We start from the raw sequence: 21,158 nt of genomic DNA, 5'->3' as shown, positions 1-21,158 counted from the left end.
CTCCAAGGCGATCTATACAATTTCTCTACTTTGGCAGACTGTCAATGATCGTCTACTCATTCTTATTCTTCACTATGAAATATCATCAGATCACACAACCTTAAAAACAAATGCTACACAAATTTGAAAAATCCACTGCTAAACATAAATAAATATTCCTCAAACAGACACTCAACACCCTTTCCTCGACAGGCATAATACGGACCATAAACCTTACAACTATGCAGCCAACTTAAGATGGCAGGGCGATGTTTTATTTCCCATTAGGCAAATCGAAACTTAAATCTACTTATCTTAAACATACTTTAAAAACTTTTTTCTTAAACATTATTTTAAAAATATATAAATATTGTATGATCTTTCCTACCTCTTCAGAGGCAGGGTTGCGGGCCGCCAGGAGGTCCTTGCCCATCTCGATGCACTCCACCACGCTCTTGCTGCGCGCCTCCACCTCGTTCTTCAGGCTCTGGTGGTAGTTCATCAGGACCTCCACCGACGACACATCCCTGAAAGGACCAGAATGGCCAGACTCCATTACTTCTTTGATGTGGGAGCTAACGAGCCCAAGAAAAGAGGAGAAAAAAGAGAGAGGGGGGGAGAAAAGGAGGGAGAGAAGAAGAAGATGCACAAGCACAAACACAAGCACCCACAACACAGCACAACACACACACACACACACACACAGAGACACACGAACACAGACACACACAAACACAAACACGAAAGGGGGTTATACTCAGGGGGGTTGCCAGAGACACCCCGAAACATATACTGCACCACGTGGCTGGCTGGCATTCTGAACATAAAAGATGCTTCGAGTGGGCTGTTGGGTTGGAGGATGTGGGCCAAACGTCTGCTCTGACTGAGGCAGTGCCAGCGTCGCCGGCAGATTACCCACTGGAAGTGTGACTGCACTCCATGGGAAAAGGTCAAACGTGAGATCAATGAAAACCTGGTTAAAACAACACAGTTCCATGCATGCTTCAGATGTGAGAGAAATCAAAATCTGTCCAAAACAACACATTTAAATGCATGGGCCTGGGTCTCGGTCTGGCCTGGGTCACCACCAGAGTTGTCGCCCTGAGGCAGGGCCTTCGACAACTGCTGTCTGTGAGAGCCATGTCATATGTCAGCATCACAGGACATTCTGTCCATGCGGTTCTTCCTCAAGAAGACCTTGACTGGTACTGTATCTCCTGTGGTGTGGACTCAGATTGGACTGGTGCCAGATGCGCCTGGGGCCTGTAAGACCAGACAGAGGAGCCTGTCCCCCGGGGCTATAGGACTGTCTGGGTAACATCCAATGGTGGAGGGCATGCAGGGATAAGATGGAGCCGGGGCTTACTCCAGGGAATGGATGGTCATGGTTTAAGGGGACAGGGGCTCAGACTTGTAGCCCGAGGGGTGTGAGTTTGATTCCTAGACGCTGCCAGTTGGGGGAGAGGGTGGGCTGATAATTCAGGATGGGGAGGATGGGGGTTAGGATAATGAAAAGAAAAAAACTTGGTGTCTACACGTGTATTGTCTCTCTTCCTCTCTGAAAGTGAAAAAGTGAAAGCCCATTGTCATTGTGACACAGTACTCCACAGCACACAAGTGAACACTGCACACAACTAAATTGCATTTATGTCTCACCCTTGCAAGGGGACAGCAGTACTATGCTCAGGGTACCTCAGTCATGGAGGAGGATGGGGGAGAGCACTGTTTAATTACTCCCCCCACCAATCTGGCAGGTCGGGAGTCGAACCGGCAACCTTTGGGCTACAAGTCTGACGCCCTAACAGTTCACCCATGACTGCTCTGGGCTCTGAACATGAACAATAACCTCGTATTGACAAGAGTGCATTCTATGGCCACCTTAATAGTGCCACAGAATGGCCATCTGATACAGACATCACCACTTTCACAATACTGAATACAAAATAAATAAATTAAAAATTGTTTATCAAGTAAACATTGACTTGTATGTACAGTGTGTCAGCTTCAATACAGTATGGGATTTACATCATTACAAATGTTTTTAAATGCAGTTGCCCTTTAATATAAGTGATGATATGTTACATCAACAGGGTTGGCTAATTGGCCAATTGGCCAATTGGGTCTAAACTACACTAAGATTTATTTTGTTAAAACGGAATTGCATTATTACAAACAGCATATTAATACGAGTGCAGTGTGTACTAAACATATCGCTGTTTACTATCTGTATTCATGAAGGCATCCTGTACATAATACCACCGTATTCACTCACAAAACAATACAGCAAAACACAACACAACCACATCACCTCCTAAGGTTACAAACACACCATGCCACATCATTCATTAAGGATACTTAGATACATGCCATAGCCATATGCGGTGGCTATGCCACTACCACATCCATAATATGTGCAGCGTCAAAGACATAAGTGTCCATGAAGAATCCTACTTTGACTCTGATCAATTGAGGGGAGGAGATGGATTCACACAGCAGGGACAGGCTTGTGTTTCACTACCATTTTTGCAATTTGCAGAAATTTGCAGAATTGCAAAAATGTCATTCTGAATATATAAAATAGCCATAAAAAAGACCCCAAATAAACACAGTTTTTTGATGCTGCACATTTTTCAAACCACGGGTACATCACACACACACACACACACACACACACACACACACACACACACACACACACACACACACACACACACACACACACACACACACACACACACACACACACACACATACACACACACACACACAAACACACAAACACAAACACACACGAAAAACACATGAAAGCAAAAACACCCCCCATCCTTTACCTCCATCCAACAACACACCAAAATACAACCTCTCGGCATCTCCCTCCACTCATCCACCTACCCATCCCTCCATCCCTCCCTCTCTCCATCCTCTACCTGGGTTTCTCTCCTCTAGTGACGATCTGGCAAATGATGCTGTCCATCCACACACACATCTAAACAAAAACATCTCTCCCCTCTACATCCCTCCCTCCCTCCCTCCCTCCCTCCATCTCTCTCTCTCTCTCTCTATCTCTGTCTCTCTCTCTCTCTCTCTCGCACACTCTCTCATTCCCTCTCTCTCTCTTTCTGTTTCTCTCTCACATACTCTCACTCTCTATCTCTCCCTCTCTCTCTCTCTCTCTCTCCCTCTCTCCCTCCCTCTCTCTCTCTCCTTATCCTCTACCTGGGCTTCTCTCCTCCTTCGGTGCCGATCTGGCAGATGATGCTGTCCATCCAGAGGATCTGGTCCCGCACCATGCTGAAGAAGCGCAGCTTGTCTGTGGCGGTGGTGATCTGCACGCGGCACTCCTCGCACGACACGATCAGCTCCTTCCAGCAGTGCATGACCTCGTGCTCGCGCCGCGCGATGGCCTCCGCCTTCTCCCCCGCGTACACCGTGCGCAGCTGGGCCGAGCTCTCCTGCAGCTGACGCACCTGAGGGGCAGAGACAGAGAGACAGAGGCGGAGAGAGAGACAGGAAAGGGGAGAGAATGAGACAGGCAGGAGAGAGAGAGAGAGAGAGATAGATGCAGAGAGAAAGAGACAGAGAGAGAGAGAGAGAGAGAGAGAGAGAGAGAGAGAGAGAGAGAGAGAGAGAGAGAGAGAGAGAGAGAGAGAGAGAGAGAAAGAAGAAACAAAAAGGCATGGGCAGAGAAAGAAGAGGAGGAAGAGAGGGAGAGGGATATAGTTTTATAACTGCTGCGCTAGGCACTTGTGTTGCAGGAGTTCTTGTATGAGCCTGTCCAGCGCATATGCGAAGCACAGCACAGAAGGCTTCAGGAGAGCAGCATAGCCACATGGAAAAATAACCTTTCTTTCTCTTGTTTGTTTGCTAGCTGATACACACTTCTTAGAAAAAATGGGCAAAACTACACTTCATACCTACAGTAAAACTTTGTCTTCGATTGCATCGAAAAATTGGCGACATGGAAAGAATAAGGCAATGCTGTTACACCTCACACTGACATTAGTCAAAAGGGACATCTGAAAAAGTCTCACCGCTGTAAAAAAACAAACAAAAAAAAAAACACTGTAGTAGTCCAAGTCCTGTAAAACTCCTGTCCTGCAAAATTCCTGTCAAGTGAGGCAGTTACAATACTTGACCAGTTGCTTCATTGACGTTCACTTTAGATTCTTAAAAACTCATTCCTCTAAAATTCCTGTCCTGTCAAGTGACGCAGTTATAACATTTTTACAACTATTTGACAAGTTGCTCAGAACTCCAGCCTGGGCGAATAGCCGACTGTTGACTCCGTCAATCAGTCTGGCAAAAGCCATGAGGACTCCGTCTCCGTGGACGATGGGAGATGGTCTGATCTTACTCTATCATTTAAATTAATTGAAGTTCCAAACTCAAATTAAAACCCATATTGTGCTTTATTAGCATGCCTGTTACGTTATAGCGTCGCAAAAGCATACAAATAACAAAACGAAAGTGTGAATATAGTTACCTTAACCAATCAGTAACGGAGCTCGCGGGTGAGTTCTACGTTACCACTGTCAACTGTTTGCTGATTGGCGAAACACTGAGAGAACCGAGCTCGAGGCTTTTGCCAGACGATGTGCGGAGCCAAAATCTTTGGGTGGAGTACAGAGGATGGCGTCGCGAGGCTATCAGAACTCTAGACTACTCTAGAACTTGAACATTCCAAAGCACAGTGAGTTGACAGGCCTCAAGGACTCTGCACAGTTTATTATCAAGTGAACAAGACTCCACTGATGGCCAGAGTTACTGTGAAATGGTGGCACTGTCATAACGGTCAGATCGGATCATTCCGGTGCAATAGAAAGACCACTACCTGCTGCTGGTAACAACGGTGTGATCTAACACATCTGGGAGTTGGCTACCACCTGCTTACCACCACCCCCACCTTTCTCTCAGTGGAACAACTCTTTCTCTCTGTTTTTGAGATGGATGCCACCTATCTCGCTCTTTCTCTCTGTGAAACAACTCCTCACCCTGCTCTCCCTGTGAAAGAGATGGCACCCCCACCCTCCCGTCCTCTCTCTCTTGCGCTCTCTTGCGCTCTCTTGCGCTCTCTTGCGCTCTCTCTCTCTCTCTCTCTCTCTCTCTCTCTCTCTCTCTCTCTCTCTCTCTCTCTCTCTCTCTAGTGTGCTGTGGTGCTGTAATTGGTCTGTGTGAGTGGGCTGAGGTAGACTAATGGGAGGCTGAGTGGGAAGCTAGCTCTAGCTCTACGTAGCTGTAGCTGTGACGGTAGCGGTAGCTGTTAGCTGTTAGTGGCCGTCAATGACCGTCCGTGTGGGCAGATATGGGGCTAAGTGACTGACTGAGGTGCTTTTACTTAGCGATAAGAGTCAAGATTGGGCTGTTACTTACAGACTTAATATGGCATAAAAACACAAGGACAGGTTTCTGGGGTTTTAAAACAGGGAATGCCCGAATAAGGTTCCCTTTTTAGATGTCATGCCTGTTATTGGTTGTGAACGCTATTGGCTGTGAAAGCAAGCGGGTAGAGTGCCTAGATGTATACGCTGATAAAGAGAAGTGTGTTAAAAGCAAATGTTTGAAGTGCTTTTCAAGAGACAGAAGGACACTGTAGCATATGGCCACACTGTAGATTGACTGGGTTTGACAGCGGTTGAACATAGAGCTTGTCAATCTACCTCTACTGTTTGAACTTGGTTGGCTCACAGCTAAATGCCATGAATGTGACAATACTGTGTGGGAGTTGTTTTGTGGTCTGTGGTTGGCCTGGGATTGACCACACATAAGGTAGCCTACATATAAGGTAGCCTACCCAAGCCTACCCAATGTACAGCACACACCATAGAGACTATGCACTACATGACTATGTACCCTAGGTCTGTGCCACCTAGTATGTTTAGAGATCCAGAATTTTCACAGATGTCTGTGTCAGACATAGACTACAAACGTGGAGTTAATCATGTCAGTTGTTTGTTCTGCGTCAAGTGGAAGGATGAAGAGCAGCTGAATGTCTTGCTCAAAGGAGCACTTGAGCCTCTGCCCAGCTTGTCTGTCTACCTACCTTTGTGCACTCTCTTTTCCACCTAACAGGGACGCAATGTTTCTGGTTGGCCTGTGTTGACATGGGGTGCTGACCAACCTATCTACCGAAACAACCCTTACTGTATATGTTAATCTTTGTGCACTGCTTGGTGGCTGGCTGGTGGTTTACCTGGTTGACGAGTAGCTGAATGTCGTGCTCGAAGGTATGCATGAGCCGCTGCAGCGTGCTGGTGTTAGCCGAGTCTCCTTGCTGCGCACGCACCTCTGGCAGCCGACGCTTCTTATCATCGATCTGAACCAAGACCTGCAAACGCACGCATCACGCCATGACTGGATGTAATGGGAGGGCCAACCATGCACACAGCATTGCGTTTCGTTTTGATGCACTGGCAGACGCAGAGCCATGGAAGTCAGAGTTAGGCAAATCCCATTGACCTCGGTGTTACATTTTTAAACAAAGATGGCGACCCATGAAGCCTTTGAAAACACAGATCGCCATTGACATAGTTCCAAAATAGCTCCAAGAAGTGAGCATCGAATACAGAAAATACAGTAAAGGTGAATGTAATTCATTTTGATTCCTTTTTACTTCATCCTTCTGCTTTTATGTAGTGGTTCTGTATGTAGTCTCTCAAAAGGAAGCTGCTTCCTAGAATTATTTGAATCTACGTGAATCATGTCACCAACCGACTTCCTGTACCACGGTTGTCACAACTCTGAATTCCATGGCTCTGAGTAGACTTAGGAGGGGTCATCCCTATGTTCCCTGGGTCTTATGGTATGTTCCCTGGTAAGTTTTAGTTCAAACAGACGCTTTTGCACTATCTCTGTACAGTAGTTGGACAGGTGCGTAGGTTGTTATCCCAGTGAGGATGTCATTCAAGTGTAAAAAATCCCTCAGATGACCACAACGTTGTATTACAATTAGCTGGTGAAATGGACAGTGTGCAGGATGTTTTTTACACTTGAATGGCTGGTCAGTTTTGAAAATCAGGTTAGGGATACTGTAGATTAGAGATGGGTTTTGGACTAGACATAATTAAACATTCTCCGGTGAACTGCAAATCACTTTGATTAACTTGACTCTTTTCAGACTACAGCAGGACCCAGGGGCCATAGGTACACTCATCGGGACTGCACTGTTTCGGCAGACTCAAGAGAAATAAGCAAAGGGCCACAGCACCGGTTAGATGGGTAGAAGGCTGGAGAGGTGTCAGTAAGAACTAGTGACTACACTGTAAAACATTAAACACTTAATTAAAAAGATAAGTTGGCCTTGCTGCCTTACATTCGTAAGTTACCTCAACTTGAGACTTTGTTTTCTAAGTTGACACAAATATAAGCCTCAAGTTGAATTAATTTACATAGTTAAGGCAGAAGAGCAACTTACCTTTTTAAGTTTAACTGGTCTGCAATGTTTTACAGTGTACTGCGTTAGTCATTGCGCAGAGGTGTACACAAAGTAGCAGAAGTAAAGTCACAGTGTAAGTATGACACTGATACATGATATTACATAACTGTTACACTAATTATTCCACTGCACACAATGACTACCTGGTGGTTTTTACTTTTCTTTTACTTCAACAACATTATACATGGGTTTCCCGTTTGTAAACAATTTATGTCTGTGTGCGCAGCCAGGGGTCCCTCTCTGATTGTTGGAAACTGCTGTCATTAAAAAAATACGCTCACGTGGTTGGCTGCTTAGCATCTTGCCCCTCCTCACATCGCTGGTGTTTGTAAACGGGAAACCTATCTATATGCCTCTGCGATTGCGCCAGTAAATGGTAGCAATGCTGTAGTGCAAAGCCAAATGCGCTAAACATCTTTCTGTGTACCACTATTGCCAGAGGTTATGAATGAGGGTTATGACGGCCGTAGATGGAATAAGCAAGCAAGCGATATATAACAGCTGTAGCCGAGTCAGTACAGTAGTTAGTGCAATGTTAGCTTCAGCAGCACCTGCACTTGAAAATACTGTATGGCCACTGTCACTGAAATATGCAGATTCCATGTACTACATGTGTGCTAAGGCTTGACCGTAGCCGTTTCAGGTTTCACATACTGTACGTAATTGTTTATTGATTGGTCATGACTCATAGCACTGTGTCTCCAGGGGAGTACGCCAAGGACCAGGCTAAATAGTAATCCAGGTAAAGTTAACCTTGAAGTGGTGGTAAATCATCTAATACAAGAGTCTGGAGTCCTTGTTTTCTTAACTAAATGACAGCTGTGGGTTATCTATTGGCAGATTTACCACTTCATGCAGGTTAACCTAGCCAGGCGTATCACTTACTGTGACCATGTTCTTGGTATACTGTACTACCCCCCAGGACAGGTCACAGGTGATCAACCATGGAAAAAAGTGGTGGCAGCCATGGGTGTAATTTTAGGTGTGGATAGTAGAAACATGTCCATACCACTTTTGAGATGACCCTAGCTTGTCCCCACCACTTTTTCCACAAAAATAAAGCAAATCCGTATAATTTGTCATTGTAATCCAAACCTCCAATCCAAATCTACACCTGCGGCAGCAGTTCTGGCGTACCTCTCGGCAGTCGGCGAAGAACTTGTGCAGCTGGTGGGAGGCGGCGAGCAGCTGGCCCCTGGTCTCCATGAGCTCCAGCAGGTCGGCCCAGGCCTCGTTCACGCCGTCCTTCCACTCGGCGATGGTGGCGGCGTCCCCGTGCCCGTAGTCGATCAGCTCGTCCACCATCTGGTTGATGGCCGTCACCCGCTCCTGGCCCTGGCTGCCCGTCTCTGTCGCAAACTCTGTGAACTTCTCCTGCAGGATCTGGATGGGGATGGAGAAGCGTGGCGTAGCGTTGCAATGCATGCAGGTAGGGGAGGTAGGACATAGGACAGGTGTAGGGTACATAGGATACAAGAGGAGGACATACGTTAGGACACACAGAGGCCTGCATGACAGTAGTTGGTATACTTTTGGGGTATTTTTTGGGGTAAATTTTAGATTATGTTTGACCTTTGCTCTGTCTTCCAGAAGTCCCAAGAGTAGATACATCTATCATTGCAAAACAAATCACAAAACAACAAGACAACAAACGTCCCGATCTTAATTTGTATTCCAAAACCATCAAAAATATCTTAACAGTGAAGCTATGCAAAGTCAGACACAAGAGACAATCAGCCATCTTATCGGTATATCAACAAAGTCAAACTCTCTATAGGGAATGGCAGTAGCTGGGGGGGCAGTTTTACTCACAAAATGGCCGGCCTCGCTATGTGTCCCGGTTTCATGCATTTACAGAAACAACAAATACAAACGTTTCCATGGCGACAAAGATTACTGCACAAACAGTTAGAAACCAAAACATTAAACGTTCTAGTATGTAAAACAACATGTACCAGTTCTTAAACATTTAAAAGTACAGATATATAGAGCTTACAGACACCGGGGACACAAAGCTACGTAAAAATCAAGCTGCTGTCAATTACACACAATGACACACCATTTTATTTTTTCCCCCTCTCTAACTCTCTCTGCCACTATTTCTCCTCTAAACCAATCTAATGTATTCCACTTTCCCAAAAGGGCTGATGTTTTGGCCGTGTGCACTGACCTACACAGCTAGAAGAGGGCGAGACTGAGTGAGTGAGGAAGGGAGAGAGTGAGAAATAGAGGAAAGGAAGGATGGAGTAAGGGGGAGGTGTGGTGTTGCAGGCAGGTAGGCGGGTACAGGCAGGTAGGCGATCTGACGGTGCTGATGGTGATGGCGATTGTTTTGTGGCCATTGTATATTGTTTATAGTAGTTAAGATTTCCCAAATGTGTATTGTACTAGCCAGGCCATTCCCTCCTAGTGACGCAACACTTTCAGCGTTGCTACTAGTCAGGTCAAGAGCAATGTAAGTACTTTCTGAACTTCCGAAAAATTGGGAACTCCTCCCTCTTTGTTGGGAAGCAAACAACCATTAGCAAACCAATGGAGGCGTTTGGGAAATCCCACTTGGAAAATGTTAATTGTTATGCTCTTGGTCAGACCAAGTCTCTAAGAGACTTAATCAGGCTAGTATTGTACATACCCTGTACTGATGATGAGTGGGTGGTGGTTGGTGGTCATTGTATGCATGTATATTTTACATATTATGTGCACTTCAGATATGTACGTATATACGGATATGATGATAAAAGGCATTCTATAATTGTAGGATAGGGGGTTGCGGGGGGTTGGCAGATCTAGCTCTATAGGACATGGAACAAGTCATTATATCTTATGACAAAGTTGCAAAGCACTGGCCGGCCTAGCGCACAGTAAGTTCAGAGTTCAGTACTGACCGTGACATGCTTGTAGTTCTGTCCCGTCTTGGGGAAGTACATTTGTATTATAATGACATTTAAAAAAAAAAAAAGAAACTGTAGTACACTCTCAGAAATGAAGGTACAGAACTCGACGCTGTGGCAGCACCCTCAAGGGGAGTACCATTGCGTTACTTGATTGGTACCCCAAAAAAGAGGTGCATTCAGTTTCTTGCAATATCGAACAATGTGCATCGGTCACCACTTTTTTGAGGTACCACCCAAGCGACGCAATGGTACTCCCCTTGAGGGTACTGCCACAGCGAAGAGTTCTGTACCTTCATTTCTGAGAGCGTATATTCCAGGACAGTCCAGCACAGGCCCAACGTGCAGTGTAGAATAGGACATGACCTGACCGTGACATGCTCGTAGTCATGTATTATAATGAATATATACACTAGGACATGAGCTAGGGTTCGATACTGACCGTGACATGCTCGTAGTCCTGTATTATAATGAATACACTAGGACATGAGCTAGGGTTCGATACTGACCGTGACATGCTCGTAGTCATGTATTACAATGAATATATACACTAGGACATGAGCTAGGGTTCGATACTGACCGTGACATGCTCGTAGTCCTGTATTATAATGAATACACTAGGACATGAGCTAGGGTTCGATACTGACCGTGACATGCTCGTAGTCATGTATTACAATGAATATATACACTAGGACATGAGCTAGGGTTCGATACTGACCGTGACATGCTCGTAGTCCTGTCCCAGCTCAGGCGAGCTGGCCACCACCTCCCGCTCGGCTATCCACTGCTCCAGCTCGTCCACCTCGCGGCTCAGCTGGTACAGCCAGTACTGCTGCTCCAGGCGACACTTGCGCTCCTCCACCAGGTCCTTCAGGGACACGTACAGACGGTCGATCTGAGACTGACGCTTACTGATCTGCTCACTGTGGAAGAGGGAGAGGGGAGAGAGCCGGTGAGAGAGGGAGCGAGGGAGAGAGGGAATGAGAAAAGGAGAGAAAGAGAGAGGGAGAGGGAGAGGGAGAGGGAGAAGGAGATAGAGAGGGGGGGCAGAGAGAAGGAGAGAGAGAGGGAGAAGGTTTGGGAAGGAATACAGTATGTAAGCCAAAGAGATAAAAGTGATGTACATAAAGACGCAGGTAAGTGGGTACAGCCACAAGCCACAAGACAGGAGACAAGAACAAGATACGAGAGAGAAAGAGAGAGAGAGAGAGAGAGAGGGAGAGAGAGAGAGAGAGAGAGAGAGAGTCAGAGAGAGGTTTGAGGAAACAAGATGCATCAGGCATGCTGATCTTTCAGAGATGCTTCATTTTTTTATGCGTGCCTCGTACATTCTTATTTTTTGAGCCACCAGCGGAGATCTGCTTGAACCTGCCATGCAAATCTCCCAAACAAGGGTAAAGATGAAAGGTGGAGTTAGGATTAGTTAGGGTTTTCTAGACAGTGCTGCCTGGATGACACCACTGCAGGTCAAAAGCACCAGTGAGTAGGTTACCTTTCTTCCTCCCTGTCCTACAAGATAGCAGCTGCCCTAGCGTACCTGTCGGGGTGTGCGAGCTCCAGCAGCTGCCTGCACTGCTGTGAGAGCAGGCCGATGGTCTCTGCGTAGTCCTCTATGCACTGCTCCAGCACCAGGTGCTTCTTCAGGAGCTGCAGCGTGCTCGGCTCATCCTGTAATGTAACACGCACACATACACACACGCACGCACGCACACACACACGGGCACATGCACACGCACACGCACACACGCACACACACACACACACACACACACACACACACACAGAGAGACACACACACACAAGGGGAATGACATGGGTTAGTACATCTGTAGTATTTTCGGTAGTCTTTGGTAGTCTTTTTGGTTTGAGTGTATGAGATGGAGTGTTTCTACTGTGATGTCGGATTACATAGCGAGAGCTCAAGGGATTAGAGCATAGACAGTGTATGAAAGAATATTTTCACAGAGTGGATTACCTTAAATTTAAAGCTGACAGCGCAGCCATCTTTGTCCTTCTATTCTATGATTCGTCACGGTCGTCTAACCGTGCTCAAACAGAGGTCAAACCCCAACATGGCAGTGTAAAAATATTAGTGAAACTGAAAGACAGGCTCCATCTCCTTTTGATCGATTCTCCCTCTCCGGGGAACACAGACCCTGACTCTCCACTTACCTCAGGTGTCAGAAAGTAATTGATCACCTGTCAACAATAAATGTGATGGGGAGACAGAGAAGCAGACTGATAGCTACAGTCAGGGCCGCTGACAGCTTTGTCCGGACCCAGGACAAAGTCATCTGAAAGGGCCCACTAGCCCAATACATACAATGTCATAAGGACCCAATTTGTGGTCCCCCTCTCTCCTTGGGCCCGCGACAACTGTCCCCTTTAAACCCCCCCCCCGTCGGCACCCCTGGCTAGAGTTTTGGCAACAGACGGATGTCCATCATCATCCTACTGGACCAGTAGCCATTTCATTTGGTAGACAGAACCTCTCTCTCTCATGAAGTGGAGGCCAGGAAAGGATAGCACTGAAAGCATAGCAGCAGGGCACGGATAAGACTGTACCCACCTCTTGAGTAATTGTCTGATTGGAATGCCTCCACCTTCCTGGTCAGTATAAATATCTCATCATATTGTCTCTCCGTCTCTGGGCTCACATTCACATTAGAGATTTTAAACTTTCGCCTTTTTTGTTACTATAATCAGTGAGGATGGTGACAGGATATGAGTGGGAGAGAGACAGGGAAGGATCGGCAAAAGAGACGGGCAGAATTGAACGTGGGCAAATGATACGGTCAGAATTGAATGTGGGCAAACGATGCGGCCAGAATTGAATGTGGGCAAATGATACGGCCAGAATCGAACGTGGGTCACCGGCGTACAGTAGCAGTGCAGCGCCCTACCGCTAGAGCCATGGCAAGGCCATCCTTTTAAAAAGTTAAACATAAATATCATCTCCTGTCAAAAATACTTCCATTGTCTTTATATGTACGGTAATTCCTTTGGGCTTTTCTTGACTTAATTTGGACAAGACAGTTTGAGAGCCTAGGGGCCTCCGGCACAACAGTCCATGCCGTAGCCATTTGAGTCACGGTCGAGTCCTGTGTTGTCATTTCCCTTTCCTTACCTCTCTTCCTCACATGATCCCCTCAATCTCTACAACGTGTCCTCGTCTCACATCTGGGCCTGTCTCCCTTCATTTTGTGCCCTGCTTAAATTTCGTTTGTCATTCTGGGTTAGCGCAATCAATTGATATGTGATTAAAAATCGCAATTTCAACCAATCCTATTAGCGCCATGCAAAAGGTCGCAATTTGTTTTGTTTTTTTCGTACCTGGCTGCCTGGCAACCCAGTTGCCCAAGGCTACTCTTGTCACATGTCACCCCCTTAAGTGACAGGTGGTGAAGTGCATCTGTCACATCTGCTGTGCGAGTCTGTCTGTCCCTGACCTGTGCTTCCCTCCTCCCCCACCCTCTTCCACACACCTCCTTCTCCATTTACCCTTCCTCACATTTATCATGTGTTGGCACCATTGAGATATACAGTATCTACGGTTACTGGTTGGCACCCCTTGATTGCTGTCTGAGCATGCAATGCACAGACACGCTCCCCTTGCTGATACACACACCTTGACCCCCCCCCCCCAACACACACACACCTTAAACACTGAACCCCCCCACCACACACACACCTTACAAAAGACACCTAAACACACACAAAACACTCAACGCCGAACCCTACATACACCCAGACACACCATACCCATACACACCTAAATATACAGTACATCCAAACACACACACGTCCCCCAAGTTGAAGTAGTACTACTAGGCCAGGTACATGGCCCACACAACCAGCAGCAACACCCACACACACACATACACTCATCGCCTGGTGCATGGCCGACCCACACCAACACACACACACACACACACACACGCGCGCCCCAACACACACACACACACACACACACACACACACACACACACACACACACACACACACACACACACACCAACACACACACACACACACGCGCGCCCCAACACACACACACACACAGACACAGACACAGACACACACACACACACACAAACATCCCCCCCCCACACACACACACACAACACCATAAGCTACACACACCTTGCCCTTCTCCTCGTTCATCATGTGCAGCTCCTGTTCGCTCAGCCAGGCCTCCACCTCCCCCACGTCGAAGTAGTACTGCTGGGCCTGGTACATGGCGTCCAGCCCCAGCTGCCGGTGCTCCGTCTCCAGCCACAGGGCCTCCCACTGGGCCGCCAGCTGCTCCAGGCCCCCCCTCACGCAGTCGGCCTCGGGGCTGCGGATGGAGGCAATGAGGGAGGCCCGCTCCAGCACGTCCTCCACGCGCGCCCGGTGGCCCTGGAGCTCACGCTGCAGTGTCTGGGGAGATGGAGGAGAGGGTGGGGTGGGGTGGGATGGTGGTAAGTAAGTAGGTAAGTACATTTTATTTATAAAGCACATGTAAAAACAGTGCAAACAGTGCTGTGGAGTGCCTGTCTATGACAAAAAATAGATAAATACATAAAAGTAATAAAGCATATCAGTAGCATATTTTAGAAGCACTCCAATACGTAGACATCACCTGGTTCTTCTTCATCAGCTGCTGAACTTCCTGTAGTGTTCCCCCATGCTCCTGAGATGTGGCAAGGGGAATACGCTCCTGGACCCATAGCTGCAGACACAAACACACGCACGCACGCACGCACGCACGCACGCACGCACACACACACACACACACACACACACACACACACACACACACACACACTGTGAGACCCAGGCACAGTACTGTCTTGAAAACCAAGACCATATTTGATCATATTTGAACCAGCTAGACTAGTGACCCAAATAGAGGTATCCTGTGATATCACCTTTGTATCGCAACAGTTATCGTGAAACACAAGTTCAATAAAACTGTGGCAACCATAGCTTCCCTTGAAGACACGGGCCCCCACTTGTTATAGTAGCTGGCCTGTAAGAGCCACATACAGCCTCATCCCTCTAAGGGTTATTACTATGTGGGCCAGATGGATCACGTCCCAATGAGCTGCCTCCGTGTAATGACTTCACTCTAATGGCTACGAGCTTCATTCATAATTCAGAGCTTTTTATGAAAAGCAATGATGGTAATACACAATATAAATGTAACATGTAGCTTGTGACAACGAAGTGAATGACTACATTTTAATGAGTATTAGATAACATTATTGTGTGCTTTTCAATTAATGGTACCATTGGAATTATTGAACGAACGTGAATGAGCAGATGGGATTAAATAGCAACAATATTATAAAGCAAAGAAAAGCTTAATTACGATAATCTTTGCTAACAGATAGATAACAGACATTATGACCGGACAGCACCTCTTTCTTTAGGCGTCAGACACACCAAGGCCGAACGGAACAGAAGCCAGACGAATGAGTGTGTTCTACTCTGGCTTTCACATTGACAGCGTCGCCGTGCGCGGCCAGTCCTGTTCAAAAACCCCCACAGCAAAAGCTAGCGTGCTACTTTGCCATTCATTTGAATGAGACACCGCCGTTCGCCAGCGTGAAAAATACACGCTCGAGTTCTATTTTCCAAATGCAGGGCGGATCTCTCAGACAAAGTGATATTACAAGGTCACGTCTCCATCATCCATGTCAGCCAGGGAGACTGCCCCTATGGCTCACCCCTGAGTTCTACACATTCTACTTTTTCTCCAGGTGAGCAAGATACGCAACACAATAGAGATGCACCGGATCCTGATTTTTAGGATCCACTGCTTAAGATCCTGCCGGATTCGGAACCGGATACCGGATCCTACGAAAGGGTTGAACACGTAGCCTACTTGCACACGTGGGCCCTTTTTATTACGTTGGCTCAAACTATTCTTTAGACTCATTGGCTTGCTGCCACACTGCCTGCAACGGACGCTTCCAAAGGGTTTTCATTCCATGCAGCGATTGGGGTTGTGAAAGACTGATTGAAAAGCCTAGGCTACGTAAAAACTAGAGATGCACCAGATCCTGATATTTAGGATCCTTCCGGATACCGGATCCACTGCTTAAGATCCTGCCGGATCTGGACCCTGTGAAAAACCCTATTATCCTGGGGTCACCACCCCTTCCGTACGATTCATAGGGCCAGGGAAACAATGAAATGCACTACACACTGTGCACTCTGTAGTGGAGAAGTCAACCTTTTAGAAATAATCTCAGTATTCCACAAAGCCAAATCAAGGTCAAATCTCAAAAGGTCACCAATCTCACAATCTTGTCCTCAAGGTATTGTCCGACCTGGTGCACGTCCTTCGAGGAGAGCAGGATGCACAACAAAACAATGAACTGCACTACCCACTATGCACTTAACGTACTACACAGTGGAGTGAACATTTAAGGCATACCTTTATCCATAAAACCTTAAGGTCAAATCAAGGTCACAAATATCAGAATTCCACAAGGCCGAATTTCAAAAGGTCATTAACTCACAATCTCGTCCTCAAAGTCGTTTTCCGACATGGTGCACCTCCATCAAAATATAATGAAATGCACACCCTAAAACATATACCGGCATTGAAAGTCATGAACATTTCTGACACACAAGGTCGCATCAAGGTCACATGCTCTACTCACAATCTCGTCCTCGAGGTCGCGTCCGACCTGGTGCACCTCCTTGGAGGCGAGCAGGATGCGCCGGCGCTCCTTGAGGGGCTCGATGAGGCGCACGATGCGCGACTCCACGGCCGCCTGCCGCTCACCGACACGCTCCCCCACGTCCCCCATCAGCTGTCCCTGCTGGGGGAGAGACGCCACCTCCTGCTGCAGCTCCCCCACCTCCTGGTACCACTCTTCCATCTGCGTCTCCATCGTCTGGGGGAGGAGGTGCGCGTGTGTCGGAGGGGAAGAGGTGGTGGTGGTGGTGGTGGTGGTGGTCCGAATGCACATCGGATGGAGATGGTGGAGACGGACGACAGACAGACCATTCGCGAGTCACACACACACACACAATGTGCATATGCACACAGACAAACAGACAGACAGGCAGACAGACACAAGCAAATGACCAGCCCCCAATGCAAACACACAGAAACAGGCATTCAACGATTCACACAAAGACAAACACACACCATCACACACACAGAAGAGGGAAAAAAGAAAATGGAACACAAAGGCAGAGGGAAATGGGACACATAGGTGAGGAGGGAGGGAGGAAATGAAAGAAGAAGGGAAGGAATTAGAAAGAGAAGGGAAGTGAGAGAGGAGAGAGAGAGAGAGAGAGAGAGAGAGAGAGAGAGAGAGAGAGAGAGAGAGAGAGGAAAGCAGTGTGAACAGGAGAGGCAAGAGACGAAGAGGTCCATGAAATGGAAACGAGAAACACAAAACGTGACATGTCGGACAGACACACAGAATTAGAGGAAGAGAAAGGAGTCCATTAGGCTTCAGAAAAGTGAAAGTTAAAACACATCTATAATAGTACACTGTAGGGAGAAGGGGAGAGAGAGAGAGAGAGAGAGAGAGAGAGAGAGAGAGAGAGAGAGAGAGAGAGAGAGAGAGAGAGAGAGAGAGGAGAGAGAGAGAGAGAGACAGAGAGAGAGAGAGAGAGAGAGAGAGAGAGAGAGAGAGAGAGAGAGAGAGAGGGGTAGAGTAGGGAGAGAGAGAGAGGTAGAGTAGGGAGAGAGAAAGAGAAGGAGAGAGAGGGAGTGAGTGAGAGAGGGAGAGCGCAAGAGAGAAAAGATATAGAGTGGTAGGTTATACAAGTGATTCAGCTGATAATGTAACTCATCAAAGTTTGCTCGCATCAGCTGAATACCAGACAGTATTAACAAGGTTCAATAAACACACTTGACTTTGGTCATTTGTTTCAAGTTGATTTTAACAACTTCTGAACACAAACACTCGTCATGTCTGATCTGATAGGCAACTCCATCAGGGAAGTGGAGTCGTGGGTGGGCCCAGAATTGTTTAAAAACAAAAATCAAAGTACAATTCAGTGACCCGACCCACGTGTGAAAAAACACTATCAGATCAGCTTTCCATTTTATTTGCGGTTTTCGTTTTAAGACCTTGAACAAAAGTCATAGAGGATGGAACAACTCTGGGTTTGAAAAAGGGGAAAGAAATTCTCACATACCAAAGGGTCCATCTAGTACACAAGGGTCTGGAGTGTCAAAGAGTTTCAACATTATCGATTGGTCATTACAGACATTAGCGAGCACAACAGCAATCTGGCTATCACAGAGACACTTCTAGGGGGCCAAATATTTATATACTTTATAAGACATCATGTCTAAGTACTACTAAAAAAATATATTATTATGTCTATACTGAATATAGAAAGTATGTACTGTATACTGTATGATGTTTTTTTTCTGTGTCTGTTAAATGACCATTTGTTAATTTGAGTGGACCCATTATATCCAACAGCACTAAAGCAGCCAAATAGCTCTGCAAATGTTTTATAATAATAATAATAATAATAATAATAATAATAATAATAATAATAATAATAGAACACATTTTTACATTGCTGGACTTAAACATTATAAGCAGGGGCAAAAGGATTGACTTTGAGGGATATATTGGGAATTGCAGAGCAGCAGATCTATATATTTGGCTGTGGAGAGAGTGTCTGTGAAAATGTCAGCCGATTATTGTGTCCCGCGGCAATCGAAGATCCTCTGCCAGCACTGATGGCAGGATTCTCAATTGAGATAATGTAATCACACACACATGCCACTGACTGACACTACTCATGAACCCATGCACACGCACACACACATGCACACACACGCACGCACGCACGCACGCACGCACGCACGCACGCACGCACGCACGCACGCACGCACGCACGCCAATCATTTCACATCTAAACAGCTGACATTCAGACAGCCCACACTTTTTCTGGATGAAGGAAAGGGAAATTTCAAGACGGAATGACAGAGTGACAGAGCCAACACAGAATGAGAGATGGGGAAGAGACATGAAACTTCAACCTGTATAGAAAGACCGAGGAGTGAAGAAGACAACACCTCTGTATAAGACCATGCACGCGCGCACTCACTCACGCACGCACGCACTCACTCACGTACGCACGTACGCCAAACGCACGCACGCCACGCAGGCACGCACACACACACACACGTACTGTACACAGACATATGGAAAGCACAGGGTGAAATATGAAGAGGGGGACCAGATAGGAAAGCAAGAGAGTGGAGAGAGCAACGCAGGAAACAAAATCACAAAGTTTAAAAAATAATGAAATAAATCAACTTAACTTTAAATAAAGACAGCATGAAAAGTAATAAAGAAGAAAAGCAAAATTAAGAAATGCAAGTAATTCCAAAATATGAAATAAGAGCACTGTAGAAAATGCTAATAACAACAAAGAAAGGAAAAAAAGGAGAAGGGTAGATAGAGATGAGATAGAAAGATAGAGAAGATAAAGAGAAACAGAAGATAAAAGAAAGAAAGATTGTAAGAAAACAAAATATAGTAATAGCAATAAAAAAGAAAAAGAAAGAAAGAAAGAAAGAAAGAAAGTGAAAAAGAAAGAAAGCTAGAAAGTGAAAAAGAAAGAAAGGTAGAAAAGCAGAACAGAAAAAAAATGGAGCAACTACTGTACCCCTGGTAGTGGTGGTGGTGGTGGTGAGGATGATGATGGTGAAGATGTGGGCTACTGTAGTGTCACAGAGCAACAGAGCCTGCCACTAAAGCAGCGCAATGCAGCTCAGTGCTCAGCACCAACACTCTGTCTGTCAGAGAGGAGAGTTATACAGGTCGGAGGTCAATCTGTTGGTACGGTTACAGGTATAGTACTGCATTTAAAGGAACAGTATAGCCCTTTATGCTTTTAACATATTTGTATTTCCAAGTATTACACATAAATGTGCATATCATTTTCATCTCAGTGTGTTCAGTAGTGTACTTAGATTGACATTATTAGCATAGCCTAGCAGTATAGAGAGACAAACGTTTCGGCTGTTGCCTTTGCCGTGTATACCTGAAAATAAATGTAACTTAAAGAAATCTCTCAGTAGATTAGTATGAATAGTAATCAACAAGTCAATCATTTTACAACTAATGCTCATGAACATCTACATGTTTACGTAGTGAATTCCTTCAAGACCTCAGTGGTTGTTATCAATCCAGGAAAAGCGATTAAATGCTGAGGCACTGAACAACACTAAAAACCATACAAGACTACTAGTAATCGAATGCTGTCCAGCTGGATGTAAATGAGAAAAGTATGAGTAATGATTAGATAAACAGATAAACAGACAGCACAGGTGACATGGGCAGCATACATAGTATTGTCATGGTAACAAGAAAAGAAGCTGCTGACAAAAAGAGCAAACATACTGTAAATTGTGCAGTATTATGAGTACTTTAGTGAACTGTCAACATAGGTCTCCTTAAACATTTAGTACCCCCCTACAAAGTGCACTCTGATATAATGGTGTAGGCCTCCACACAACCTGTCTCTACATGGCATACCTGCAGATTCTCTTGAGCTGGGCTCAAACCACACGACTTAAAAATCACATCAGATTTTGACGTTAGGTTGTAATGCACAAATAAGGAGAATTGCAGCTGTCAATCTTATTTTCGATTGTAAACACGAAAATAATACCCAACGTTCTATTTCGAGTCAACAGTGTTTGAGATCAACAATTTGCAGTCGGCAAATCTTTCAATCGGCAAAATTATATCTTAGAACTTCGCACACGACGAAGAAAACTGGCCCAACAATCGCTTGTCTTGGAGGGTAATGTTCCACTGACTGTCGTAAGGGGGGTTTCAGCCGAGGAGTGGGCCAATAGTCGTGTAGTT

At 46.0% G+C, this 21,158-nt stretch overlaps 1 protein-coding gene across 1 annotated transcript in view; it reads right to left on the bottom strand.

The window, feature by feature from the left end:
• The window catches only part of LOC134454137 (spectrin beta chain, non-erythrocytic 4-like), a 133,135-nt gene that overhangs the window by 15,510 nt on the left and 96,467 nt on the right, over positions 1 to 21,158 (bottom strand). Inside the window, 9 exon segments of the mRNA XM_063204941.1 lie at positions 368 to 506; positions 3,196 to 3,446; positions 6,170 to 6,304; positions 8,549 to 8,794; positions 11,021 to 11,225; positions 11,840 to 11,970; positions 14,446 to 14,724; positions 14,927 to 15,016; positions 16,959 to 17,195. Coding sequence (XP_063061011.1) covers positions 368 to 506; positions 3,196 to 3,446; positions 6,170 to 6,304; positions 8,549 to 8,794; positions 11,021 to 11,225; positions 11,840 to 11,970; positions 14,446 to 14,724; positions 14,927 to 15,016; positions 16,959 to 17,195 — 1,713 coding nt within the window.

Source organism: Engraulis encrasicolus, chromosome 8, assembly GCF_034702125.1.
Source record: "Engraulis encrasicolus isolate BLACKSEA-1 chromosome 8, IST_EnEncr_1.0, whole genome shotgun sequence".
Lineage (NCBI taxonomy): Eukaryota > Metazoa > Chordata > Actinopteri > Clupeiformes > Engraulidae > Engraulis > Engraulis encrasicolus.
This window is presented reverse-complemented; position numbering and strand designations above follow the sequence as displayed.